This window comes from Palaemon carinicauda, chromosome 40 (assembly GCF_036898095.1).
Source record: "Palaemon carinicauda isolate YSFRI2023 chromosome 40, ASM3689809v2, whole genome shotgun sequence".
Taxonomy (NCBI): domain Eukaryota; kingdom Metazoa; phylum Arthropoda; class Malacostraca; order Decapoda; family Palaemonidae; genus Palaemon; species Palaemon carinicauda.
The window spans coordinates 53,316,740-53,343,593 of NC_090764.1; the positions used below are offsets into that span (position 1 = coordinate 53,316,740).

General features: G+C 33.1%; 2 protein-coding genes across 2 annotated transcripts; one reads left to right on the top strand and one right to left on the bottom strand.

The window, feature by feature from the left end:
- The first annotated feature begins 4,598 nt into the window (after positions 1–4,598).
- Positions 4,599–9,622, top strand: LOC137632039 (uncharacterized). The gene is made up of 5 exons (XM_068364014.1): positions 4,599–4,791; positions 5,814–6,009; positions 6,520–6,654; positions 7,785–7,879; positions 8,921–9,622. Exons 1-5 carry the CDS (start codon positions 4,654–4,656, stop codon positions 9,299–9,301), a joined length of 945 nt encoding a protein of 314 aa, XP_068220115.1. The 5' UTR covers positions 4,599–4,653; the 3' UTR covers positions 9,302–9,622.
- A 2,246-nt stretch (positions 9,623–11,868) lies between these two features.
- LOC137632040 (uncharacterized) lies at positions 11,869–14,520 on the bottom strand. Its single transcript, XM_068364015.1, has 2 exons — positions 14,098–14,520; positions 11,869–12,615 (listed from the first exon to the last, which is right to left on the bottom strand). Exons 1-2 carry the CDS (start codon positions 14,321–14,323, stop codon positions 12,485–12,487), a joined length of 357 nt encoding a protein of 118 aa, XP_068220116.1. The 5' UTR covers positions 14,324–14,520; the 3' UTR covers positions 11,869–12,484.
- Between the last annotated feature and the right edge of the window lie 12,334 nt (positions 14,521–26,854).

Genomic DNA, 26,854 nt, shown 5'->3' on the forward strand with positions numbered 1-26,854 from the left:
TGGTATTTTACATTTCATAAGCTTATTTCGTTTACTAAAAGCTTTCCTTCCCATGCTTATTCTTTCTTTTGATTTAGGTCTTGTGCCCTGGGGAAACATTTACTGTCTGTTCTAAGTACGTATATTCATTAATAAACCCTAAAGGTTCATCCGTAACTCTTATTTGTTGTCTCAGCATTTTCATTGAATATTATCTTTCTTTTACTCATATCAACTTTTAGTCCTACATTTCTGTTTTCTCTATTCAAATCTTCTATCATAATTTGCGATTCCTCGGACTATTCACTAAATAGAACTTTGTCGTCTGCAAATCTTAAGTTATTAAGGTATTGCTCATTAATATCAATTCCTACATTTTCCCAATCTTAAAAACTTCTAGGCACGCTGAGAATAACTTAGAAGAGATGGGATCTCCCTGTCTAACTCCTTTCTTAATCTGAATGTTCTCACTAACTTTATGTTGTCTTAGGTATTTTTCAGGACTTTTGTGTCTTCCTTTTTGTGAATTAGTATAATGATAAAGTTTTTTCTAGCTGTAGGTATAGAGCATTCTCGCAGACACTTTGTGTAAAGTTCAGCAAGTTTTATTACTAGGAAATCTCATCTATCTATTATTAAATCAGTTTTTAAACCATCTTCTCCTGCTGCTTTGCCTGGTTTCAGGCCTTTTAATGTTTTTTTTTTACTTCTACTGTTACTTTTGATATAGGCTCAACTGTTTCATTATTTCTAAGGGTTTTGGTGGCTGATGTGGTAACGTCTCTGACTAGTGAACGCCAGACTGGGGTTCAAGTCCCGCTCAACTAGTTAGTTTCTTTGATCGCTGCAAACTCACCACCCGTTTGAGCTAAGGATTGGGGGCTTGGAGATGGTGGAGACCATAGGCCTATCTGCTGAGTCATCAGCAGCCATTGCTTGGCACTCCTTGGTCCTACCTTGGGTGGAGAGGGGACTTGGGCGCTGATCATCTGTATATATGGTCAGTCTTTATGGCATTGTCCTGCTCGATAGGCCATTGTCATTATCCCTTGCCCCTGCCATTCATGAGTTGTCTTTAAACCCTTAAACCACTATTGTATAGCATTGTATAGAAATCTACAATTTTTATCACTCCACCTCTTGTTTATATTTCTATTTTCATCCTTTAAAGCAAACATCTGTTGGCACCCCGTTCCAAGTCTTCTTTTCATCAATTTGATGCCTCCTCCTCTGTCTGATTGTGAAATGAATGAAATGATGTCTAGGAATGCTTACCAAAATGTCTTAGTAGCATTATTATTCAAGAGACTTTTAATTCTTTCCAACGCTTTCTAGTTCCTATTTGCATACCACAAATAAAAACTCTCTTGTGGAGTTTTGTCTGTTTTAACTTTATTTTTTATCATGATTATTATTATCATTATTACCATATATAGTAGTAGTAGTAGTAGTAGTAGAAGTAGTAGTAGTAGTTGTGAAAACAATAATAATAATATCGTCATTTAAGCAATGATGATTGTAAAAAATAATGCGATTAGGAATATTAAAAATAAAATTATGGTGACGATAATGAGAGTTGGACAGACTTACAGAGAAGGAGCTATCGTTCTGCAAAATGGAATTTTGATTTAATTCCTTCATTTAAACCTACTTACGGTAAGAAATTTTTATCAGATGATTACGTAACTTAATCTATATAATGATATTTCCTCATACAATATTGTCATAAGGTAGGCCACAACTGATGCGCAACTTTGGTTCTGTCACTTAAAGTGAGTTTAAAGGTTTAAAGGCCACTCATGAACGGCAAAGGCAAGGGGCAGTGACAATAACCTAGATACCGACTATCTATCTATATGGTGTGTGTGTGTGTGCGTGTGTGAGTGTGTATGTGTGTGTGTCTTAACATCGCCTAAGCCCCTTCCCCACCCAAGCTAACACCAGGGAGGGCCAGGCAACGGCTGCTGATAACACAACAAATTGACCTTTAAGCTCCCCCAACCCACCATCCTTAGCTCACAAGGATGGTGAGGTTGCAGAAACTATAAGAAACTATCAAGATTGAGCGGGTCTCAAACCTTTAATCTAATACTTGTATTAGTTGTGTTTTTTTTATCGAATAGTTTTCTTTCTTTCCAACATAATGTATCTCCACCAAGAGTCTTTGTCGGAAATTTTACCTTTAGCAAAATAATCTTGTTTTATTTCATGAAATGTCAAAGAAAATGTAAGGTCAGAACTTTGTACTCAAGTTAAACAAGAATTTCATTGCATTATTGTTGATTATCATGGACTGTATCAAGGATAACCTTCGATCAAAGGCATTAACCGGTGATGAAGTGTGGGACAGAGGTAGATGGAGAACGCTGGCCAGAAACATCGACCCCACGTAAAGGTGGGAAAAGATGCAGACAAAGAAGAAGAAGAAAATCATTAACAGTTTATATGGCGTAATTACCAGCATGATTAAATGACTATGTTTTCTAAGCGAAATCTCTTTCTGTTAAAATGTTTTCTGAAACAATTTGTCAGACCCATTATTCATATAATTTACATGCGAAATAGGCCACGCCCACCTAATGAAGCCATGGCTTGCTTCCACCACTCACGAGAGTTCCTGTTCTATGTAGTTGGTATTACACTAGTTTTACACAGTCCAAGATTTTGAGTGATTTTCATGAACTAAATCCCAGCGTGGGAGAGACAGAAATGCTTGTAAGGTGGCTGCCATTTTCAGGTGTGTTGGCGGCAATCACATGAAGGTGAAAGAAAGAGCAGCCAATTTTCAATTAAGAACTGCCGAGTGCAATTTGGATCCCCCGCTGACTTCGTTACCCAACGTTGGCAAATAATTTGAAATCTCCAGCAGTTTCTGATGTTTAAACCAGAGTTGGAAAAGCAGGATGCTATAAACCCAGGGGCCCCAACAGGGAAAATAGCGCAGTGGGGAAAGGAAACAAGAAAGAAGAAAATATCTTAAGAACAGTAACAACATTAAAATATATTTCCCATATAAACTTTAAAAACTTTATCAAAACAAGAAGATAAATATAACACAATACTGTGCCCGAGTGTACCCTCAAGCAAGAGAACTCTACCCCAAGACAGTGGAAGATCATGGTACAGAGGCTATGGCACTACTCAAGACTAGAGAACAATGGTTTGATTTTGGAGTGTCCTCCTAGAAGAGCTGCTTACCACAGCTAAAGAGTCTCTTCTACCCTTACCAAGATGAAAGTGGCCACGGAACAATTACAGTGCAGTAGTTAACCCCTTGGGTGAAGAAGGATTGTTTGGTAATCTCAGTGGTGTTAGGTGTATGAGGACAGAGGAGAATCTGTAAAGAATAGGCCAGACTATTCGGTGTATGTGTAGGCCAAAGGAAATTGAACCGTAACCAGAGAGAAGGATCCAATGTACTACTATCTGGCCAGTCAAGGACCCCATAACACTCTAGCGGTAGTATCTCAACGGGTGGCTGGTGCCCAGGCCAACCGACACGTGTGTCCATATACACCAAAGAAAAATCACCTTTACATTCAAAACGGAATAGGCTACACAATTAATTTGCCTGTGGCAGAGTTTCTAATTTGCTCGTAGACCACTGATAGCATTCCTGTTCTATGCCATCGATCGTTCACCACATTAATTCATAGAGGACAAGGCACATGCATTTACGGCAAAGATTATATTGAGAAGGAATTAGAGCCCATTTTGAAATATAAGCCAATTGTAAAAGGTAGTAGGGCACGAAAGAATTTACTGACAAACACAAAAACCAGTTGATAACTATAGAAAATTACCTGAGGGGATCATGGTTGGTCAATGCAAAGTACCAGTTGGGAAAAGAGAAAATATAACCTGCAACTCGAAACAAAGCCTAACAAGAAATATTAGTTTCATCAGTAGCAGAAAATCTAATACAATTGCTATTCGAGGATTTTATGATCTCTTAATTATTATCATTACAACATATGGAAGATGAGATGAAAATAGAATTAGATAGAAATTCAATTTGAACAAAATCGCTCTACAAAATTCACAGCATAACTTATTTTGTCTGAAAGGTGTAAGATAGACTTTTGATTGAGAAAGAACGATAGATAATGGTAGAATTCCTAGAGGACAAAGGGTGGAGGATCCTTTGTGCTTTTCAATATTTAATGGTTGTTCAAAATATTCTCTCCATCTCTTGATAATGTCTTCATCCCTATGCAATATATTTCCTCTCTATCCTTGATGACTCTCGGTTGCCCCAAATCCTGTCTTTGTCCATCCCTCAAGTTTGAAATCTTATAGATATCCTTCTCTTCATTCCTTGTTCTTGACTTTTCATTCAATTGATCTACCACTCTTCCAATAGCTATACCTACCAGTGATGGCGATACGGAAAACAGAAGTGAAGTGAGCACTGAGTAATGCGCCATGTCCATCAGAGTTTCAAAGTGAGGTGGTCAAGATACTAGCTACAGAGTGGGAAGAAGGGATCCTGGGCTTCTTAAGAGTGACATATGGTTAATAATGGACGGGGATAATTCCTATAGAAGTATTCAGTTAGTGTAAGAGAACTAGTAAAAACGTTTCTAACTAAATCTCACAAGTGTTATTTTTTTCAGGTGGCCCTACAGTGTCTGTAAATCCTGTTGGGGAATTGAATCTCCTAACTATGTTACAATGCATCAGCATAATTTCACAATACTTGGATTTCAGTTCTTCAACTTATCAATGTTCATCAACGATCATAAAATCACATCTTTATGTGGCAAAGGAAGTGCAGATTTTACCCTGGAATTTCGTGCAACTAATAAACAGGTTTGTTCTGCATTTGATCATGTATTAGCCCCTTATGTAATCTGCAATAATTTATTAAACAGAGGCTCGAGTCTTAGTGGAATAGGAATTAGCTGGGTAAATCTGATCACACTGCATTTATCTAATGAAATTTCTTAATGGTGAGATAAAAATATTTTCGTATAAACATGACAAGGAGAAGGGCACCGTTACAACACTTTCCTTCAATGAGTCTTCCGAACAAAATATCAAGATTTTAAGGTTTTAAAGAGTGAATGGTCGATTTGATACCGTAACCTGGAGCCGTATTTTCTATGGCCATCGATGCTGAAGTACATACTAATTCTAATCTGTGAAACTTTTTGTTTTGTTTTCAAAAATACTTCTTTCAATTCCTAACATTCTTAGAATTATATATGCAAACTGATAGTCTGATAATAAAGAATTGTATACTGTATAGCCAACTTTATCCGTGAAGAGCAAACTCTCCAGGAATTGGGGAATATTTACCATCAACATATCAAACATTATGGCCGTAAAAATTAACAAATGTACCAACTTCAGTTTTTTGTTGTACGCCCAAGAGATAATGCAACGTTTTCTGTGATTTTATTGTATGAGGTTGGGTGTGCTTAAAAAATTGAGGTCAATTAAACTAATAATTAACATTCATATGGCATTTTTGTCCAATTTTAGTTTTAAATTAACATTTTGATTTTACAATATTCACCAGAATACTGATATGGCAAATTAATATACCTTTGTTCACTGTATCTAGAATTCTGTCATATATTTCCTGTATTAGGTGACCACATTCCATTCTAAGTTTGCATATACACTAACACACAACTTTCATCACATTCACTAGTACAGTAGCTCACCAAACTTTATAATTTCCTTTGTTACTTCCATCCACTTAGATTCCTCATCCTTTCCAGTGCGAATGTTGCAGATCTGTTTGAAGCTCCTTACACCAGCAGGTCTATTAAGGTCATTTTCCTCTACATACTATGAAGGTAATAAAATTTCACTTTTTCACACAGGAACATCGAATCATCATACCAGGTACTCAACCATTATCTTTCAATATGACACCTAAATCATCAGATGGATCTAAGTGGATTACCGTATCTTTCCATACTACGGGACAAGCCTTACATGTGGCCTACAATCTGCCTTGGAAAGAGAGATTGACATCATTACAGAAACCAGGATTTGTGAAATTGTGCTCATTTGATGGTAAGCAATCTATTATTAGACCAAATGATAATTGTGGATCAGTGTAGATGTCCCTCGGCATTGCAAGAAAGGCTGACAGAAATTACAATTTTTCCGTCTCTTTTTTATCTGCTGTTTTGTTTGACTCCTGTATGGTGCTTATATGTATATTTCTTTTATTCAGGCCCATTCTGGACATAGAACAGAGACACTTGGGGTTTTTGTTATGTATCTTTTTTTTTTCATTAAATGAGGATAGCTTTTCTAATAAAGAACATAAGACATTACTCACCACTACAGCCTTCGACTGATTTCTTAAACAAAGAAGAATTTCTTATAGCCCCGTTAGAGCAGTTGTATAAATTTAAACAATAACCTTCATTGTCACTGACCGAGATATGGCATCTGTGCTGCCTTTTTAATAACATCGTGAAAGTGAAAGCAAGTATCAATCCTTTAGGTTAAAATATGTTAGAGATAATACCAGTAAAATTTCTTTTTCAAATGAATCAAAACATTCTTTTCATACAGACAATGACAATGGAAAATTGACAACGGATGGAGAGATGGTTCCAACTACAGCAGCTGATGAACTGCCTGTGACTACAACTCTAGCACAAGTATCGACTATAAGTATTGACCACGAACCTTCCTCATCCACTCTAGGTATCTAGCTTTTTAACCTTATAACAATATATAAATTACTCTGGCGATGAACAGTGTATCTAACCGTGTCTGTCTAATAGGTCAACTAAATATCCTAAATTGCTTTGGAAAGATTTCAGTGGAAGTCATTTTGTTGGGGATGGGGTGTGAGCTAAGTAGGAATTCATGATATTATAAAATCTATCCAATTCCCGGAATACAGGTCCTGAAATAGTATCTCTTTTTTCATTATGATGACAATAAAGAGCAATTTTTGCTAATTTCTTATGGACATCACTGCTGATTTTACACCATACACCTCAGGACTGTTGTTGTCGAAGAGATGCGGACATATACTGTAGTAGTAGAATCTTGTGTCATATAGAAATATTTGAATGAAATTAATCTACCAGCTATTGCATGGTGCATTTCCATAACATTCATTGTGACTAATATTCGTACCCTTTATCCCGTGATTGAGAACAATGATGTAAGAAAGTATCGCATCTACTTCATAATGAAGATGAATAGGCATCCGGGAATAAAATGCTATGTGCTATGCGTGTGGGAACCTTTGAATACCATGGTAGTTAGTAATTTGTGACCAAAGTGTTTAGTGATGGGTAGGCAAGTGATTCATGAAAATATCTCTCTCTCTCTCTCTCTCTCTCTCTCTCTCTCTCTCTCTCTCTCTCTCTCTCTCTCTCTCTCTCTCTCTCACACACACACACACACACATATATATATATATATATATATATATATATATATATATATATATATATATATATATATATGTATATGTATGTATGTATGTATATATATATATATATGAATATATATATATATATATATATATATATATATATATATATATATATATATATATATATGTGTGTGTGTGTGTGTGTGTGTGTGTGTGTTTGCATGGGGTCATACTTCTGCACATATCTAATATTGGGAAAGGGTATTTGTACATACTCTTCATTCATCCATTCATTCATTAATTAATATACGATAGTTTTTAATGTGTATACTCCATTTATCTGTCATTTTTCCCCATTGCCTATATTAGTATTCTACAGACATCTAATAAAATTAAAATTACTTTATGCAATAAATAGTGAAACGTATTTTTTTTTTTATTTCAGAGTATTTTGGCAGTTTTGAACTCGCAGTTCTTGTGTTGATTCTGATCATCCTTTTGATTATAGTTCTTATTGTTGTTGCCTTAGTTTTCTTGAAGGTAAGTAAAGATATTTCCTTATTTTTATAATGTGTGTGTATCCAACATATTGGTACTTCGATTTTGAAGAAAAGATATCTTAACCAATTTCTTAACAACAGGTTTATTCAATTTGATTGCCTTGATCTTCCTTCTATCATATTTAGCTAATAATCAAAGGTATTTACATAATATTCTGATAGTTAAGAGACTTAGTTACATTTCTTATCACTGATATCACCACGTATTTATACTCGTTTTTTATTCAATGTCAAGGCTACAGTTGTATCAAACCCACTGTATCCTAACGTGTATGTCCTATGGTAGAAAACATGAGTTTTTAAAATAAAGAAAGCTACATCAAAGTTTATGACAATGAAGAACAGCTGTAGCCATATGTTCAATGTAACATATTTTTTTGTATCTATACAATTATGGAGCTAATTTAGAAAGGGTTTACTTATAATACGGAGTAAAAGATATTTGAATGGCTAATTCTTCACCAATTACGGAAATGAGACTTCTTAAGATCCACAATCATTGGACTTATACAGGAGAGATAATTTCTTAAGAAGACATGTATAAAACCAAGGATTTTGCTCATTTTCAAAATTGGAATTGATAAGTAAGACTTAAGACTAGTCTTATATGATAGAGCTTGACTCGCATGAAAAGGTCTGTTGGAAACTATTCCACAAAAAGGCCTCATTTGCTCTTAATATTATTATAACAATATCAGCTTGTGCAAAATCAAAAGGGTTTGTTTAGAGAATAGTTAATTGACAGAAAGTTGTTCAGAGAGAGCCAAGCTCTCTCATACCTCTCATTACCTCTCTATCCCAATTTTTAAAAAGGATTTTTATCTTAGGTTTTAATATTCTGACCTTTCATGGCTGAATCCCAGGAGCGCTTTACTTAAGACGTCTCATATCCATTGTGGATGAAGAAGTTTATTCTAATCACCTATTCATATAAATTTTACTCAATATTATGAATAACTCTTTTCAGCTCTTACAAATATATGTAAATGAAGATTCTAATGATGTCTTCACAAAAAAACAGAGTAGACGCAAAACTGATGTTTTGAAAGGAGAGTTCCCGTTTCAACAGTCAACATCAGCCTCTCCAAGTTTCCAACTTGCAAGAAATTGGAACCATTTTCCTAGATACGATCCAAATCCTTTGAAGATACCAGCATTATTTGGAAAGGAACCCTCCAACACCGCAATGGAAGCAACGTTTGCCAAAAGCTACAACCAGGAGTTTGATGAACAGATGCACGAGGAGAATATTTACGAAGAAATAATCGCCTTCGGTCAAATAACACTCACTTCGTCCAGTGCCTCTTATTGCAATTATCCTGTGACCGATATCATTGAGGAGGACAAAGATGGCTACGTCAATATGACAAAGTACAAACGGGACAGGGAATGCACCGTTTAGATTTTTTGGATGCATGGTCAAATTTTCATGCAATATCAAGTATTTTTTTTTCTAGACTATGTAAGTAAAAATTATATTTGAAAAAGTAATTCACAAGAGAAAGCTTTGCTGTTTTTCGGAAACCCGTGCGACCTATTCGTCGATAGGTATATTTCATATTAACATAGAGAGAGAGAGAGAGAGAGAGAGAGAGAGAGAGAGAGAGAGAGAGAGAGAGAGAGAGAGAGAGAGAGAGAGAGAGAGAGAAATCAGTCGTTATGAAAAAGAAAATTTTATCAAAACAGAAATGCTTGTCAGTATTGCAATCTCCCATATATATTAAAGGCCAAGTGTCTGGCTATATATATATATATATATATATATATATATATATATATATATATATATATATATATATATATACATACATATATATATATATATATATATATATATATATATATATATATATATATATATATATATATATATACATACATATATATATATATATATATATATATATATATATATATATATATACATACATATATATATATATATATATATATATATATATATATATATATATATACATATACATATATATATATATATATATATATATATATATATATATACATACATATATATATATATATATATATATATATATATATATATATAATATATATATATATGTATGTATATATATATATATATATATATATATATATATATATATATATATATATATATATATGTATGTATATATATATATATATATATATATATATATATATATATATGTATGTATATATATATATATATATATATATATATATATATATATATATATATGTATGTATATATATATATATATATATATATATATATATATATATATATATATATATATGTATGTATATATATATATATATATATATATATATATATATATATGTATGTATATATATATATATATATATATATATGTATGTATATATATATATATATATATATATATATGTATGTATATATATATATATATATATATATATATATATATACATACATATATATATATATATATATATACATACATATATATATATATATATATATATATATATATATATATATATATATATATATATATATACATACATATATATATATATATATATATATATATATATATATATATATATACATACATATATATATATATATATATATATATATATATATATATATATACATACATATATATATATATATATATATATATATATATATATATATATATATATATATATATATATATATATATATATCCGGTCATGTTCAGCTCTCCCCGTCCCTCGGGTCGCACATTAGTTAATAACTGTTATTTTGCAAATATTTCTTGCGTAACGACCTAACTAGCCATTGTAATTGTCTTTGTCTTTTATCACACATTTCTCAAGAAAAGTATAACAAACTCTTAGTGTCTTATTACAAGGATAATCTACACCAAAGAACTCAATCTAAATAAAAAGTAATATGAAGCATATAAAGTGCAATAGGATATGAGATAGTTAGTTTGGAAGAACTAAAGGCGCAGAAAGGTGGGTTTATGTAAAAATGAGATGTATTCTCTTATTAGAGTGGTATATTAGTTTCATATAGTTCAGCAATAAGTGAAAATTTATATGCTACAATTCTGAGACACTTAACTTGTTTATTATTTCAGTTTATACTCAATTCAATTAATAACATTATGCATCTTTATTGAAGACATTGTTATGCAACGGGAAAAAATAAAATTAAACTCAAAGAATAAACATACACAGCAAATTCCCTTCTTAGGTCAACGAGGAAAATTATACAGTTTGTGATTACCTTTTGAATACAATTCTGCTCTGGCTTCTACTTATGCTAATGATCATACGATTTGCAGACTACACACAATTTTGTTTTATTATTCTCAAACAACCATTCCTCCTTACTCTCCATGAGTCTCACCCTCCATGAGTTTTACACATTTCGTATAATTCATACCTCAGTAGCCATTTGGAAACGTCTCTGCCTTGCTATCTGCTGGACTGGGGTTCGAGACCCGCTCAAGCTCGATAGTTTCTTGTAGTACCTACAACTACACCATCCTTGTGAGCTAAAGATGGAGGGTTTAGGAGTCATCAGTAGTCATTGCTTGGCCCTCCCTGGTCCTAGCTCCATAGGGGAGTGGGCATGGGAGCTGATTATAGTATAATTGGTCAGTCTCTTGGGCGACCTTTAAAGACCTTTAATGGTTTCGTGGTAAATAAACGATGCATGTTTCTCCCGAACGTCTAAATTCTTTATGTAGATTACATTGGTCGTTATAGTAGAATAATTAGAGCAATATTACATTTTTTTCTGTTAGATTTCGTTAAAATACAAGAATGGAACCTTATTGCATGAGTCTTGGACTGGATTGCTATTTTGCTGTTAGTTTTAGAGGTTAAGTAAAATAATAATCGGATTTTTTTTCGAAATAAAGTTTTATCATTGAATCCACAAATTAATTAGCTATGAGTGATCCAGCTCCACTTATGAATTTTTGTATCAAGAACAATATATTGATTTAAGCATTTATATTTTGCCTAGCTTTTATTTTGTCACAAAATAATTAATTGTCATTTCTTGATGATTTATGAAATAAAATTGTTATGATAGTATCAGTAATGGTACATTATAATTGGTTATTTGACCTCACTAGCTGTTAATCCTAATCAAAATGAAGATATGTAAAATATAATTATAGCAAAGATTACTGTAATTATCACCTTGCAGCTGCATAAATTTGCAATTAATATACATGAAACCTTTTTAAATTGTTCAAGGAGAACAACTCTGCGATGCAATTGTTAAAAACTATCACAATTCGCTTGGTTTTGTTTTATGCCAAAACAATCAAAATACAGAACTATTGTGTGTTTATGCATTTATTTAAGTACCTCTGAAAATAAGTAGTATTAACTGTATTCTAAATAAAACACAAATTTTTCTCTTCTTCAAATGTCTTATTTTCCTACGAAATGAGAATTCTTTACGCATCGAAATAATTGCTGATAAAGAGAACGAACACATGAGACCATACAATCAAATTTACTCGCTTAGTACTCGGACTGTATCCTGAATAAAGGAGAGAATGGCATATGATTTCAGCCGACAACTTCCTCAAAACCTGGCCCCTTCTCCAGTGGTCATGCAATTGTGATACTGACGGAATTGAAGCAGCGCCAACATATCTCTCATCATGTAGGGATCTTTCTGGAGATGCCATGACACGTCTTCTGCAGTCAGGTCATCTGTACGGACAAAAGAAAGGACTAATGATGCACTGGTAATGTTTATTATTGTGGGAAAAGGCTTTAAGATGTTTTTCTATAATAACCCTTATGACATACTGTACAGAGAGAAAGAGATATTCTTGGTAAGAAGACAAAAAGATTCTGATAATGTAGTGTTAGCATACTGTGACGGGCCGAGAGGTTTTGACTCAAAGGCAGGTTGAAAGCAACTGAGTAATTTATTATAGAACACTCTCCTTTATATACAAAACCCCAAGGCAACAGGAAATTTCATGTTCGAAAAACAGACAATGTTACAGAGGAAAAACGCAGACATGTTTATTCTGGTTCTTTTTAGTGCGAGGGAAGAGCGAAGATACAAGCATAATATATACAAGATGAATTATGTACGAGCTTGAGACACACTGTTGGTACAATACACATAAGGAATGAATGATAGAAATTAAATTGAACGGAAAGTGTTACATAGTTGTAGAATTACTAGATGATTAGCCTTCTTTATCTATCAAGCGAAGTGAATGTTACTGTATACAAAGAGTAGCCAGAATCTTTATGCTGTATGAATAATAAACTTAAAAAGATGGGTATGAAATGAGAGAAGTGAACGAATGTAAGTCAGTAATATTTCCTATTCTATCCCAAGGAATTGATTTCATAGTGGAAATACAGATGGGAGAATCTACCGAGATAGATGGCACTTCATGTAACATTGATCAAGACCAAAATATGTTAGATTAGTAAGGGTTAGATTTCCTAAAGAAATCGCTTAAATTTTTGTACCTGTATTTCATTTACTGTACTGTACACGTCTGTTGTGTTTTGTAGTTTTTCCTGGTTATCTATATTCTAAGGAAATCACTTTGAGGAAATATGTATTTAAAGTTGATTAGTCAGAATAGATTAATTTCTAGGCTAGGGGTTCATAAGCTAGATTCAAACAACATTAGATTTTAAAAAAACGAATGTGAAAGATCGTTTGGTAGTCTTTAGTTGGTTTGAATATGAAAGTTATTGTGTCATGAAATGTCTGATAGTAAGTGTCTCAAACTTCATTGATTTACAATTGCCCATAAAGCCGTCAATCAGGCTAATCCAACATTGATTTTATTATGACAGATTTCTTTTAAACTCAGAGTTTTGTATAAGGTTTTCATTCAGCATTATTTATTTAATCAATCTCTTGTTCTTTAGTTTCATATGTTAGAACAAATAACAACTTAATCTGAACCAAAAATGGAAAAGTATTGACTTTAAGCGAGATATAATCACTTTTGCATTTGTTATCTCCATTATTTGCCAGTCTTGACCTATCAGGCAAAATGTTTATCAACTGGTAACTAAATAATATGTATAAGCACTAGACTTAAAAATCACTGTTTTCTTATATTTAAAAGTAAATTTGAAATAGGTTTAAAACCATTAAACTTAATTATGGATAAATAGATGAACGGATGGATGAATTAAGACTATACAACAAACCTCCCGTAATTGCATTGATGAGCTGTGCTAACTTCGACAGAGGGTTTGGGCCACATCCGTCACTGGGACCTCCTCGAGCGTAGCGCTCGAAAAGTCCTCCAGGACGATGAGCAGATGAAGGTGCAGCAGCAGCAGAAGCAGAAGCAGAAACAGGCCCTCCAGATGACAGCGTCATAATGAAAGAAGCAATAATGAGGGTAGATCGGAGCCTACACATCCTCGACATTTCCTCAGCGCGGTCCTTCTGTAGAACAACTGCCAGATTCTGGACAGGGGACAACTTTTATATCATCAATGGATACCCAGGTGGGCCAATTATAATCAGAAGAAGATGGGAGGAGGCGAAAAGCAATCAACAACAATTAAAGTCCTCAGGAAGAACTGCCCTATTAACTCTATTCTTCATAGGGACCTGTTGATCATAAAATTGGCAGAGTCCATTTTACCTTTAACTGACACCTCCAACTCACGCTTTCACACATGTCATATATTACATCATCAACGCCCACGCACACACACGCATGCATATATATATATATATATATATATATATATATATATATATATATATATATATATATATATATATATATATGTATGTATAAATATATATATATATATATATATATATATATATATATGTATGTATACATATATACATATATATATATATATATATATATATATATATATATATATATATATACATATATATATATATATATATATATATATATATATATATATATATATATACACACATATATATATATATATATATATATATATATATATATATATATATATATATATATATATATATATATATATATATATATGTATGTATATATACAATACTCTAGAAATTCGTCCATAAACCTTATTAATTTTGTTGTCTCTGTATTTTCAATAAAACTTAACTAACTTTTACTCATATTCATTACCAGTCCTACATTTCAGCTTTCTCTATTCAAACCTTCTATCATTTTTTGCAATTCTTCCCATGATTAACTTAAAAAACTATGTCATCTTTAAATCTCAACTTCTGAAGGTACTCCCATTAATATTAATTCCCACATTTTCCCCATCTAAATTCTTAAAATCTTTTTCTAGACACGCTGTAAATAATTTAGGAGAGATGGGGGTCTCCCTGTCTGACTCCTTTCTCAATTAGATTTTTCTCTCTATCTTTATGTAGTCTTAGGATTGCTGTACTTCCCGTAAATAAATTTTCAATTGTTCTAACAAAAGATTCATCTATCCCTTGCCTTTGAAGGGCTTTCATTGCTAATTAAGTTTTGACAGAATCAAAAGCTTGCTCATTCAATGCTTAGTGGTTTGTCATAACCTGTTAATTTTTCAGTTAGCTTGTTAATCACATAGATATGATCAGCTGTTAATACCTGCTTCTAAACCATGTCTACTCCCTTGGTTGATTAAAGTCTAGCTGTCTTTATATTAGGCCTAATATGAGCTTTGTAAATATTTCATATATTTCTGAGAGTGAACTTCTTGGGCGATATTTTTTTCAGGTCTTTTTTATCTCCCTTTTTTGTTAGTATAATGATATAGTTTTTTTTCAAATTTTTAGGTATAGAGCATTCTTGCAGACATTTTCTGTAAAGGTCAGGCAGTTTTACTACAATGAAATCTCCTCCAAATATTATTAAATCAATTGTTAGGCATCTTCTCCTGCTGCTTTGCCTATTTCCATGCCTTTTAATGCTTCCTTTACTTCTCCTACTGTTACGTTTGGTACCGGTTCAGGTGTTTCATTTCTAATAGAAAATTTATTTCTTGTATATCTATTATACGGAATTGTGTAGATATTCTCTGCAATTTTTACCACTTCATCTCTATTGGTGATAATATTTCCATTTTCGTTCTTTAAGCAAATATCTGTTGGTGCCATGTTTCAGGTTTTCCTTTCATTGCCTTGATGCTTATTCCTTTATTTAGTGTTTCCTCAATTTCGGTCTGATTGCGTTTACGAATGTCTTGGATTTTTAATTTGTATATTGTTTAGTATTGTTCTGCTAATCCTATTTCGTCTCTCTTGGGTTTTACCTCATTGCCAATCTTTTCTTTATTAGGTTTTTGTGTTTTATGATAGTTTTCATTGATGTTACTAAGGAACTTTACCACCTATCTTTTGTGCTGATTCCAATACAAATTATGTTAAATTACTGTTTCATTTCATCTTTATTTGCTTCTATTTCATCATGTGGCTGGGAATACCTGTTTAGTATTGCTAAACTAAACTAATCAGGTTTTCTCTTATTACAGGAATGTTTATTTTATTTCTTAGAGTTAGTTTTTCTCTTTCTTTTCTTAGATCTATACAAATTTCGCTTCTCACCATTGTATAGTTGTTTGACTTATATATATATATATATATATATATATATATATATATATATATATATATATATATATATATATATATATATATATGTGTGTGTGTGTATATATATATATATATGTGTGTATATATATATACATATATAAATATACGGTTACATATATGAATGTATATATACATACATATATATATATATATATATATATATATATATATATATATATATACATATATATATGTATATATATACATATATTTATGCATTATGAATATATTTCCGTATATATATATATATATATATATATATATATATATATATATATATATATATATATATATATACATATATATATATATATATATATATATATATATATATACATATATATATATATATATGCATATATACATATATGTATTATGAATATATATCTGTATATATAAATATGTATATTATATATATATATATATATATATATATATATATATATATATATATATATATATATATATATATATATATATATGTGTGTGTGTGTGTGTTTGTGTGCGTTTGAGTTAGTACTTAATTTATTTCTTTTTTTACTGTCCTTCTCCATTGTACACCTGACTATGACCAAACCACTCCACCACGTCATTTCTGTCGTTGGATATCATCACTGTCTTTATGATATTTATTAACTTTTATGTACTTTGAAGTTAACATTAATTTCATCATCACCTAAATAGATTTTCATGCATATTTCCAGCCAGCATTGATTTTGATTTATTCATTCTCTCTTGAATTTCAGTTTTGTGTACAAGTTCAATCAACAAGATCTTCAAAGATTTCATTATTGCTCAAGTAATCATTCTATTTCCATTTTCCGTTCATCTTTTGTTGTATTGGAAAATGGTAATTACATTATCTTAGATCACAAAGTTTCCAAAAGCAGAAATTGCTTTTCTCTCTCTCTCTCTCTCTCTCTCTCTCTCTCTCTCTCTCTCTCTCTCTCTCTCTCTCTCTCTCTCTCTCTCTCTCTCTAGTTTAAACATCAGAAACTGCTGGAGATTTCAAATTATTTGCCAACGTTGGGTAACGAAGTCAGCGGGGGATCCAAATTGCACTCGGCAGTTCTTAATGGAAAATTGGCTGCTCTTTCTTTCACCTTCATGTGATTGCCGCCAACACACCTGAAAATGGCAGCCACCTTACAAGCATTTCTGTCTCTCCCACGCTGGGATTTAGTTCATGAAAATCACTCAAAATCTTGGACTGTGTAAAACTAGTGTAATACCAAATACATAAAAGAGGAGTACAAACTTTTGATCTTTGCAAAGGAAAAAATAATAGTAAAATTTACGTTTTTATTATCGGCATCCATTTTTTTTCTTTTTATTTGAATTTACAGTAAATAACAAATAAAAAGTTGATTAGGAATAATTCTGGTTCATCAGTTTTAGTTTCATTCGTTGCTGATTTGTTCAGTCTTGATATTTATTTACGGCGGAAATCAATTAATTTGAATAAATAATTTCAATGAATTAATATCCAGCCGTTCATAAACAAATGATGATGAGTTAACGATAGGAGGAAACGACTGACGGACTCCTATAATCAGTGGATCATCTTTCCTGCTGTAGCAACTTGAAAGACCAAACCAAGATCTCAATCGAATCCTTACCCTTCTTCAAAATGAAACATCACTAATTACCGTAAGATAATATGTACAGTAGCTCTCCTGACTTCATTAGCTTCGAAAATAACCCAAAAGCGGAAATAAAAATCCTGGATGGGATTAGTGTTTTAAAGAAAAACCGCAAAAGGTCCTCAATTTCGTCATTGGTTTCAGCTGGGTGCCACTAATTGACCCTGATTGTTAATGGACTGACTTGTCCCTTAAAGACGAGCTTCGATGCAGAAGTCCTATAAAACAACACAAAAGAAAACGTTTCCATCGAGAGTGCACAGTCTCTCATCTGAACTCGCGAGTAACGATTGCTGTAAAGATGGCTTGGGCAAGTTTCCTCCTGTTTGCCGTCTTCGGAGTATTTCTGGTCTCGGCGAGGACTGAAACTCTACCCTTGGCAAGTTCCTTCAAGGGGCCTTTCTACCCCGCTGGAAGAGTCAGCGAAAATGTATTCACTCGGGAAGTGAGAGGGAATGCCAGTGATGGATGCGGACCGAACCCTCTCTTGAGGCTGGCACAAATTGTGACATCTGTCAGTGGAGGTTTGTTAAATTTTTCTTTAGATAATTTTTCCCCGTAAGCTGATGTCATTTTTAATACAGATAGTTTTTCCTTCTAGTTTTTGCATTCTAAGGAAAAGGAATATTTGGATATAAGAGCATCAGTCTACTAAGTATTATAGTTCTTATGGATCACCCCATTTCCTCTCTCTCTCTCTCTCTCTCTCTCTCTCTCTCTCTCTCTCTCTCTCTCTCTGACTAAAATATCATGAATTGTATAGCTGCATCCTATTAATGAAGCAGTAGGTTGACCAGGGCACCAGCCACCAGTTGATATACTTCCACTAGAGTTATTGGATCCTTTGACTGGCCAGACAGTACTACGTTGGATCCCTCTCTCGGGTTACGACTCATTTTTCTCTTGTCTACACATACAACGAATAGTCTAGCCTACTCTTTCCACATTCTCCTCTAACCTCAGTAACTTGACAACACAAATTACCAAACAATTGTTCTTCGCTCAAGGGGTTAACTACTGTCCTCTCAGTTTTGTATCTGTGTGCCGGTGAGTGATTACACTTTTGCGACCCTATAAATATCATGATTTAACGCGGATAACAAAAGGCTATCGAGTGCAATATAGCTACAAGTTTTCGTGAATAGTCAGTGATTAGTTTGAGGTCGGAGAAGTGGGATAAAACGTCGGCATAGAATAGTTATCTTGTGAATTACTAAAAATCTAATCAAGATGGCTATGTACAACACGGGCAAGGCTTGGAGAGACATTGCTGGACTCAGCAAAAATAAATTCCATGAGTTGGCGAAACAGGAGCTCGACCGTCTGATAACAGAGGTCACTAGTAACGTCAACCAATGTGACGGAAAAATATTCGCAGACATATTGAAACAATATGATCCAATAAACTGGAGCAAATCTGCGGAAAACATCAGCAAAATAATAGAAGAAATTCCAAAGAAAATCCAAGTGTTAAAGAGACTTATAAAGAAAGTCTACATCAATCAACACATTCCATCAAAGAACAATAAGAAGTCAAATATGGTGAATATGCTGATTGATGCAATGGGAAAAAGAATGCCAAAATGGTGTAATACATGTAAGATATGGTATTCCATTAATAATCCTCAACAATTGATTAGAAAATGTGATGCCTGTCATGTCCCAACACACCCCACATGTGCTGAAATACAGCAAAAAATAAAAAATAAAGACACAAAGGTATTCTGCTCAACATGCTTAGTCTGGATAGAAAATATAATTAAGTCGAGACTAAATCTGCAAATAGTTGAAGATAAAGAAGAGGAAGAAGAAGAAACAGAAGAAGAAGAAGAAGAAAAAGAAGAAGAAGAGAACAATGAACAGGATATGTGTAAGGATGCAGAAGAAATCATTGATATAACCTATGATGCCATCCAACAACATACTTATGAAGAAATAAATTACCAGATGGAAACAAATAATAGACCCAAGAGACTCTACCCGGACCTACATAATTTTAGGGAAGAGCAAGAACAAGAAAAAATAGAAAAGAAGGATATAGTCTGCAATATGCTGAAAAGAGGGAATTGCAGATTTGGCGAAAGATGCTACTACAAGCATCCAAAGATATGCCATAATTATGAAATATATGGTAAATGTGCGTATTTAGACGGATATGGAGACGAATGCAGAGATCTCCATCCAAAAATATGCAAAAACCTAAAAGAAGGAAAAGGATGCATTTACAACAAAAAATGTCGATATATGCATCCTGCAACCATGAATGAAAGTAAGAAAACTCAGCAAACTGAAAAGAAAAATGAAAGCAAAAAAGAAACAAAAAAAGAAACAAAAAAGCAGGCCGTGTATATACCGCGCTTTGAACCAAGAGCCCCAAGATATGAGGCCTTTCAACTCAAACCTGCACATTTAGAGCCCAACTACAAAGAATGCATCTATAATGCCAGGGGTTGGTGCAGATATGGGGACAGTTGCAGGTATACACACACAAATAAATATGAAGGCGAAAGAGCAAATATAATAGAAAAGTTGGATTTTTTAATGGCAGAATTCCGGGAAATGAAGAAAAGAACATCATATCAGAACAGGAAGGAAGCATGGGAGAATCCATATTATTACCAATATTAAATAATGGGGATGAAACACAAACCATAATAGTAATGAATGCACAGGGTTTAGTCACGAGTAACTCTAAAAGGAAAATAGAGTTCTTAGAAGAACTAACCCAAATTGAAAAAATAGATATATTAAATATAAGTGAAACATGGTATTCCCAAGAGACTGGCAGTGATGACCAGATAAAGGGTTTCCAAACTTATAGATCAGACAGAAAAAATAGGAATCAAGGGGGAACCGCAATATATGGAAGAGACATAAATCAAGGAAAAGTATGTGAAAAATACAGCAACACAGAATGTGAATTGATTGCGGTAGAATTTGAATTTGAAAAACTAATGAATATTGTAGTTTACAGACCCCCAAACACTAAGGAGTTTGACATAATAATAGAAAAAATAGATGATATATGTAGAAACCATAAAGACTGGAATATACTCCTATCCGGAGATTTTAACTTTCCTTTCGTAGATTGGAAAGAACGGATAGAAGAAAGTGGTTGTATGTATACATATAAAAAAGATAGTAATAGTAGCGCAGAAGATAAGAGGCAATTTGAAAAGCTTCAAGATATGCTATTAGAACATAATATGCAACAAATAAACCACATTCCAACAAGAAAGGAAAATGTCCTAGATCTAGTATTTGTGAATGAGGTGAATTATGTTAAAGAAATAATAGTGTATAACACGGGAATTTCAGACCACAATGTCATAGAATTGATAGTTCATTCCAAAGCAAGTGATCACAGAATTAATAAAAGCACAAAACTTTGGGAAGGATATGGAAAATATAACTTTTACAGTAAGAATATAAAATGGTCAGAAATAAATGAAGAACTGAATAAAGAATGGAAAAATGTATTTATAAGTGATAATATACAGGTAAATACGGATATACTGTACAAAATACTGGAGAAAATTGTTGAAAAATATGTACCGAAAAAAAACAATAAACAAAAGACGTGCATACCAAGAGACAGAAGGATCTTATTTCAGAAAATTAAAAAGTGGAAGAAAAATCTTGCAAAAGAAAAAAATGTGTGGAAAATGAGGGAAATAAAATGTAAGATAGAAAATGCAGAACAAAAGATTATACAGTCGAAAGAAAATGAAAAAAGGGACTTAGAAGAAAGGACACTTCAAAATATAAAAAGAAACCCCAAAGTACTTTACTCCTATGCAAAAAAGATGAATAAAAGGAGAATAGAAATAGGCCCTCTAAGAATTGAAGGACGGCTAACGAATGAAAAAAAGGAAATATGCAACATATTAGCAGAAAAATATAAGAGTGAGTTCACGCCAAGAATTGCGAATGAGAATAATGAAACAGAAATGAGAGAAGAAAATGTTGAATATCTAACGGATATAGATATTAATGAAGCAGATATTGTCACGGCTATAAACGAAATTAAAAATGGATCGGCAGCCGGACCAGATGGAGTTCCAGCGATTTTGTTAAAAAAAACTGCAAACACTATCGCGAAGCCACTTGCAATACTCCTAAGACAGAGTGTAGATATGAGCGAGATATATGTTAAACATAAATTAGCTTATATAACCCCTATCTTCAAAAGTGGATCAAGACTAGAGGCAAGCAATTATAGACCTGTTAGTCTAACATCACATATTATGAAAGTGTATGAGAGGGTAATAAAAAAGAAAATAATGAACCATTTGGTCAAAAATAATTTGTTTAATATGGGTCAACACGGTTTCGTACCTGGAAAAAGTACACAGACCCAACTGATAGCTCACTATGAAAACATATACAATAATATGATAAATGAAAAAGACACAGATGTGATCTATCTAGATTTTGCAAAAGCCTTTGACAAGGTAGACCATAACATATTGGAGAAAAAAATGAGAAAGCATAATATTGTGGGAAAGATAGGAAAATGGGTAAAAGAATTCCTGCAAAACAGAAAACAGATAGTGGTTGCAAATGACGAGAAATCAGATGAAGCCCAGGTAATATCTGGTGTGCCCCAAGGTACGGTATTAGCTGCACTGCTATTTGTTATTATGATCTCAGACATAGACTGTGATGTTGAAAACTCCGTAGTGAGAAGTTTCGCCGATGACACAAGAATAAGTAGAGAAATTACTTGTGATGAAGATAGGAACTCACTACAAAGAGATCTAAACAAAATATATGAATGGGCGGAGATAAATAGGATGGTATTTAACTCCGATAAATTCGAATCAATAAATTATGGAAACAGAGAAGGAATGGTGTATGCATACAAGGGACCTAATAATGAGACAATCACAAACAAGGAAGCAATTAAAGACCTTGGTGTAATTTTAAATAGGAATATGTTATGCAACGACCAAATAGCAACACTGTTGGCTAAATGTAAAGCAAAAATGGGAATGTTATTCAGACACTTTAAAACAAGAAAAGCTGAACACATGATTATGCTTTACAAAACTTATGTGTGTAGTACACTCGAGTACTGCAATGTGATATGGTACCCACACTACCAAAAGGATATTGCGCAAATAGAGAGTGTACAAAGGTCCTATACTGCTAGAATAGAAGAAGTTAAGGACCTTGATTACTGGGAAAGACTGCAATTTTTAAAACTATACAGTCTAGAAAGGAGAAGAGAACGCTACATGATAATACAAGCATGGAAGCAAATAGAAGGAATTGCTGAAAACATCATGGAGCTTAAAGTATCAGAAAGAGCAAGCCGAGGTAGATTAATAGTGCCAAAAAGCATTCCAGGTAAACTGAGAAAGGCGCACAGGACATTAATCCACTACGCACCAGCATCGATAATGCAGCGACTATTTAATGTGCTGCCAGCTCATCTAAGAAACATATCAAGAGTGAGCGTAGATGCGTTTAAAAATCAGCTCGATAAATACCTAAGATGCATCCCAGACCATCCAAGACTGGAAGATGCAAAATACACCGGAAGATGTATTAGCAACTCTCTGGTGGATATACGAGGTGCCTCACACTGAGGGACCTGGGGGAACCCAAACAAAATAAGGTAAGGGTAGAAGAGACTATTTAGCTATGGTAAGCAGCTCCTCTAGGAGAAGGACATTCCAAAATCAAACCATTGTTCTTTAGTCTTGGCTAGTGTCATAGCCTCTGTACTATGGTCTTCAATTGTCTTGGGGTAGAGTTCTCTTGCTTGAGGGTACACTCGGGCACGCTGTTCTGTCTTATTTCGTTTCTTCTTGATTGTTGATGAAGTTTTTATAGTTTATATATGAAAGATATATTCTAATGTTGTTACCGTTCTTAAGGTATTTTATTTCAACCTCTCTTTTAGTTTATTTATATCCTTGCTTCATTTCCTCACTGGGCTATTTTCCCTGTTAGAGCCTTTGAACTTTTGGCATACTGCTTTTCCTACTAGGGTTGTAGCTTAGCTACTACTACTACTACTACTACTACTACTACTAATACTAATACTACTACTACTACTACTACTACTACTAATAATAATAATAATAATAATTATGATAATAATAATAATCATCATCATCATCATTATCATCACCATCATCATGATAATAATAATAGAATTATTTTTCATAAAGTAAAATAGATTAGAAATCGACAGAACAAAATATCAAACTTCTTCTGAAAGCTTCATCCAGTGGAACATATTTCATTAAAAAGCTTATCATTTAAATCTCATAATGTTGGATGAATCACTCACCCCCACGCACACTCACATGCAAAGAGAGAGAGAGAGAGAGAGAGAGAGAGAGAGAGAGAGAGAGAGAGAGAGAGAGAGAGAGAGATGGGTGACATAAGTACCTTAAAAAGCAGCACTTTAATCTAATCTAGGATTATTTTTTCCTGAAGCTATCAGTACTTATCTACATGGTCGCTTGAAATTCATGCAGTGGTTCAATTTCTAAATTTGTTATCCATTTTAGTCTTTCCTCAACACATGTACTATTTGTTTCACTTTTTTTTATATAACATCATCTCATTCATCAAGTTTCAATCCAATATATATAATCAAGGTTTTCGTCTTAGTTTTCAAATTTCATTATTTTATTTCTTCTTTTTATCGAGTGTAAGCTCAAAAAGTGTCATTTTGTTTAACTAATGTAATTGCTGTGTTTCTAACACGGGTTTAGGGACGTAGCTGTGATTTGGGGATGGGAAGGGGAGCTGGGTTAGAGGTGTTCCCCCACCATACCCTTTTGACTTGGTGGTAATTTTAAATGTACAGTATACTTACTTCCCTTTATTTTCTGATCCTGCTTTGGAGACCTGGGTGGGGGGGGGGGGGGGGCATTTTCACAACGGTCCCTCCCGGCCCAACAGCTACACCACTGCACGGATTTGCAAATGTTTGTGTCAATACTGTCCTCGCTCATTAAATCATAAAACAAAGGATACCAGTTAAGTCTAACGCAGTTTCTTAGTGTATGTGTAAATATCAACAACCGGTTTCATCATTTTGTTTTATTATCGAATTCTTTCCATTATTCACCAGAGAGGACAACCGTTGAAGATTTGTCTCGACTCATGCAAGAAAACCCTGACGTGTGGAGAGAAATCATAGCCCTCATTCGGCTTCGCCAGTACCACAACTGTATGACGACGGGGGAAGGGACGAGGTTCTAAAGCTACTACGATTATGCCGAGATGAGAACGCCATGCCAATTCTGAAATGTCACTGTGCAAGAATAGGCTCAATGGTGTTTTAGGTTCAACGAATGGAAAACAGGTGGACATTTCCCTTGGGCCAACAATTTCATAACTAAACACCAAACAGCGATCATTCAAATAAGTTCTTTGAGAAATTATTGAATGTAATAATAATTAGGTAATTTTCATTTCAAGGCCTACTTGTAGATTACTTGAAATGTATGCTTTATAATGTATCCTATTAATTAGATTAAATGTTGTTACTGAAGAACATAATCAAGCCAAACAAAGAGTTGTATAAGTTATCAAATCGTCTTCCAGTATAAAAGAGAATGTGCTCTAACCTTTAACTGCTTTTATTTATTCCTCTTCATTGTCTCTTGTAGCGTCGATCCATTTTTCTTTACTGCGTCCGTTTTTGCAGGTTTAATCCACCGCGATTTTTCCTCCTCTACGGAACAAACCACGTCACCACATGTGTTCCTAGGTATAATAACATCAAGATTTTGTTCTCTAATAACATTTGAAGTAGTATGCTGAATTCAAATACAACACTGAATTATTTTTTTTAAAGACTGAATTTTGCAATGACCAAGCTGTCCTACTCGAAAAGAAAAAATAGAAAATAGTGTCAAATCTTGTTCTGTTTGTGTTCATAATTCAGTAGTACTTCGTATGATTAGTCTAACACTTGGAGAAAGATACAAAAGCAAAAGTACGGAGATCACGTTTGATAAAACTTTCCCTTTGAGAAGCACCAAGGTTTAACTTTATATGAATCTTACCTAAGGCATTCAAATTTAAACTCGAACCGTACGCCGGGCAACTTGAAGTTGTTTTGGCCACAACTGCCTAGGCCACATCAGCGCACCTCATGTGACCCTTTGGTCATTGGCTGCAACTCCTTTTTAGCCTTCTAATTTCTGATTTTCCTTTTGCTCATTCTTTCATTCCTTTTGCTGCCCAGCTTTTAACCTTTACTTCAGTTACACCATGGTACTAAATGGCCTTCCTAGCCACAAAAACGACACATGACTCAAGTTAAAAAATCCACTCGCCATTCAATCCATTCTAGAAACATATATATTGTTGAGTCAGATTCAAACTATAGAAATATTTCAAAACTTCTTCACTGGGTTGGGGAGCCTATTGCAAATGTCCCTGCCTAACCTGCCAACGCCAACCTGAAATCTTTCATAACCTGAATATAGGATTTTCAACTCTATAATAGATATTTTTACATTCGCACTCGCACACCTTTGTTCTTTAGATCCCATGCTCCTGTCCTCAATATCTCTATTTGGTTTGTAATTATGATAATGAAAATAGGTATATTGATGTTGTTGCAAAGAGTCTTGCCCATATATTATATATTTGTTTAATAATGTATATATATATATATATATATATATATATATATATATATATATATATATATATATATATATACATATAT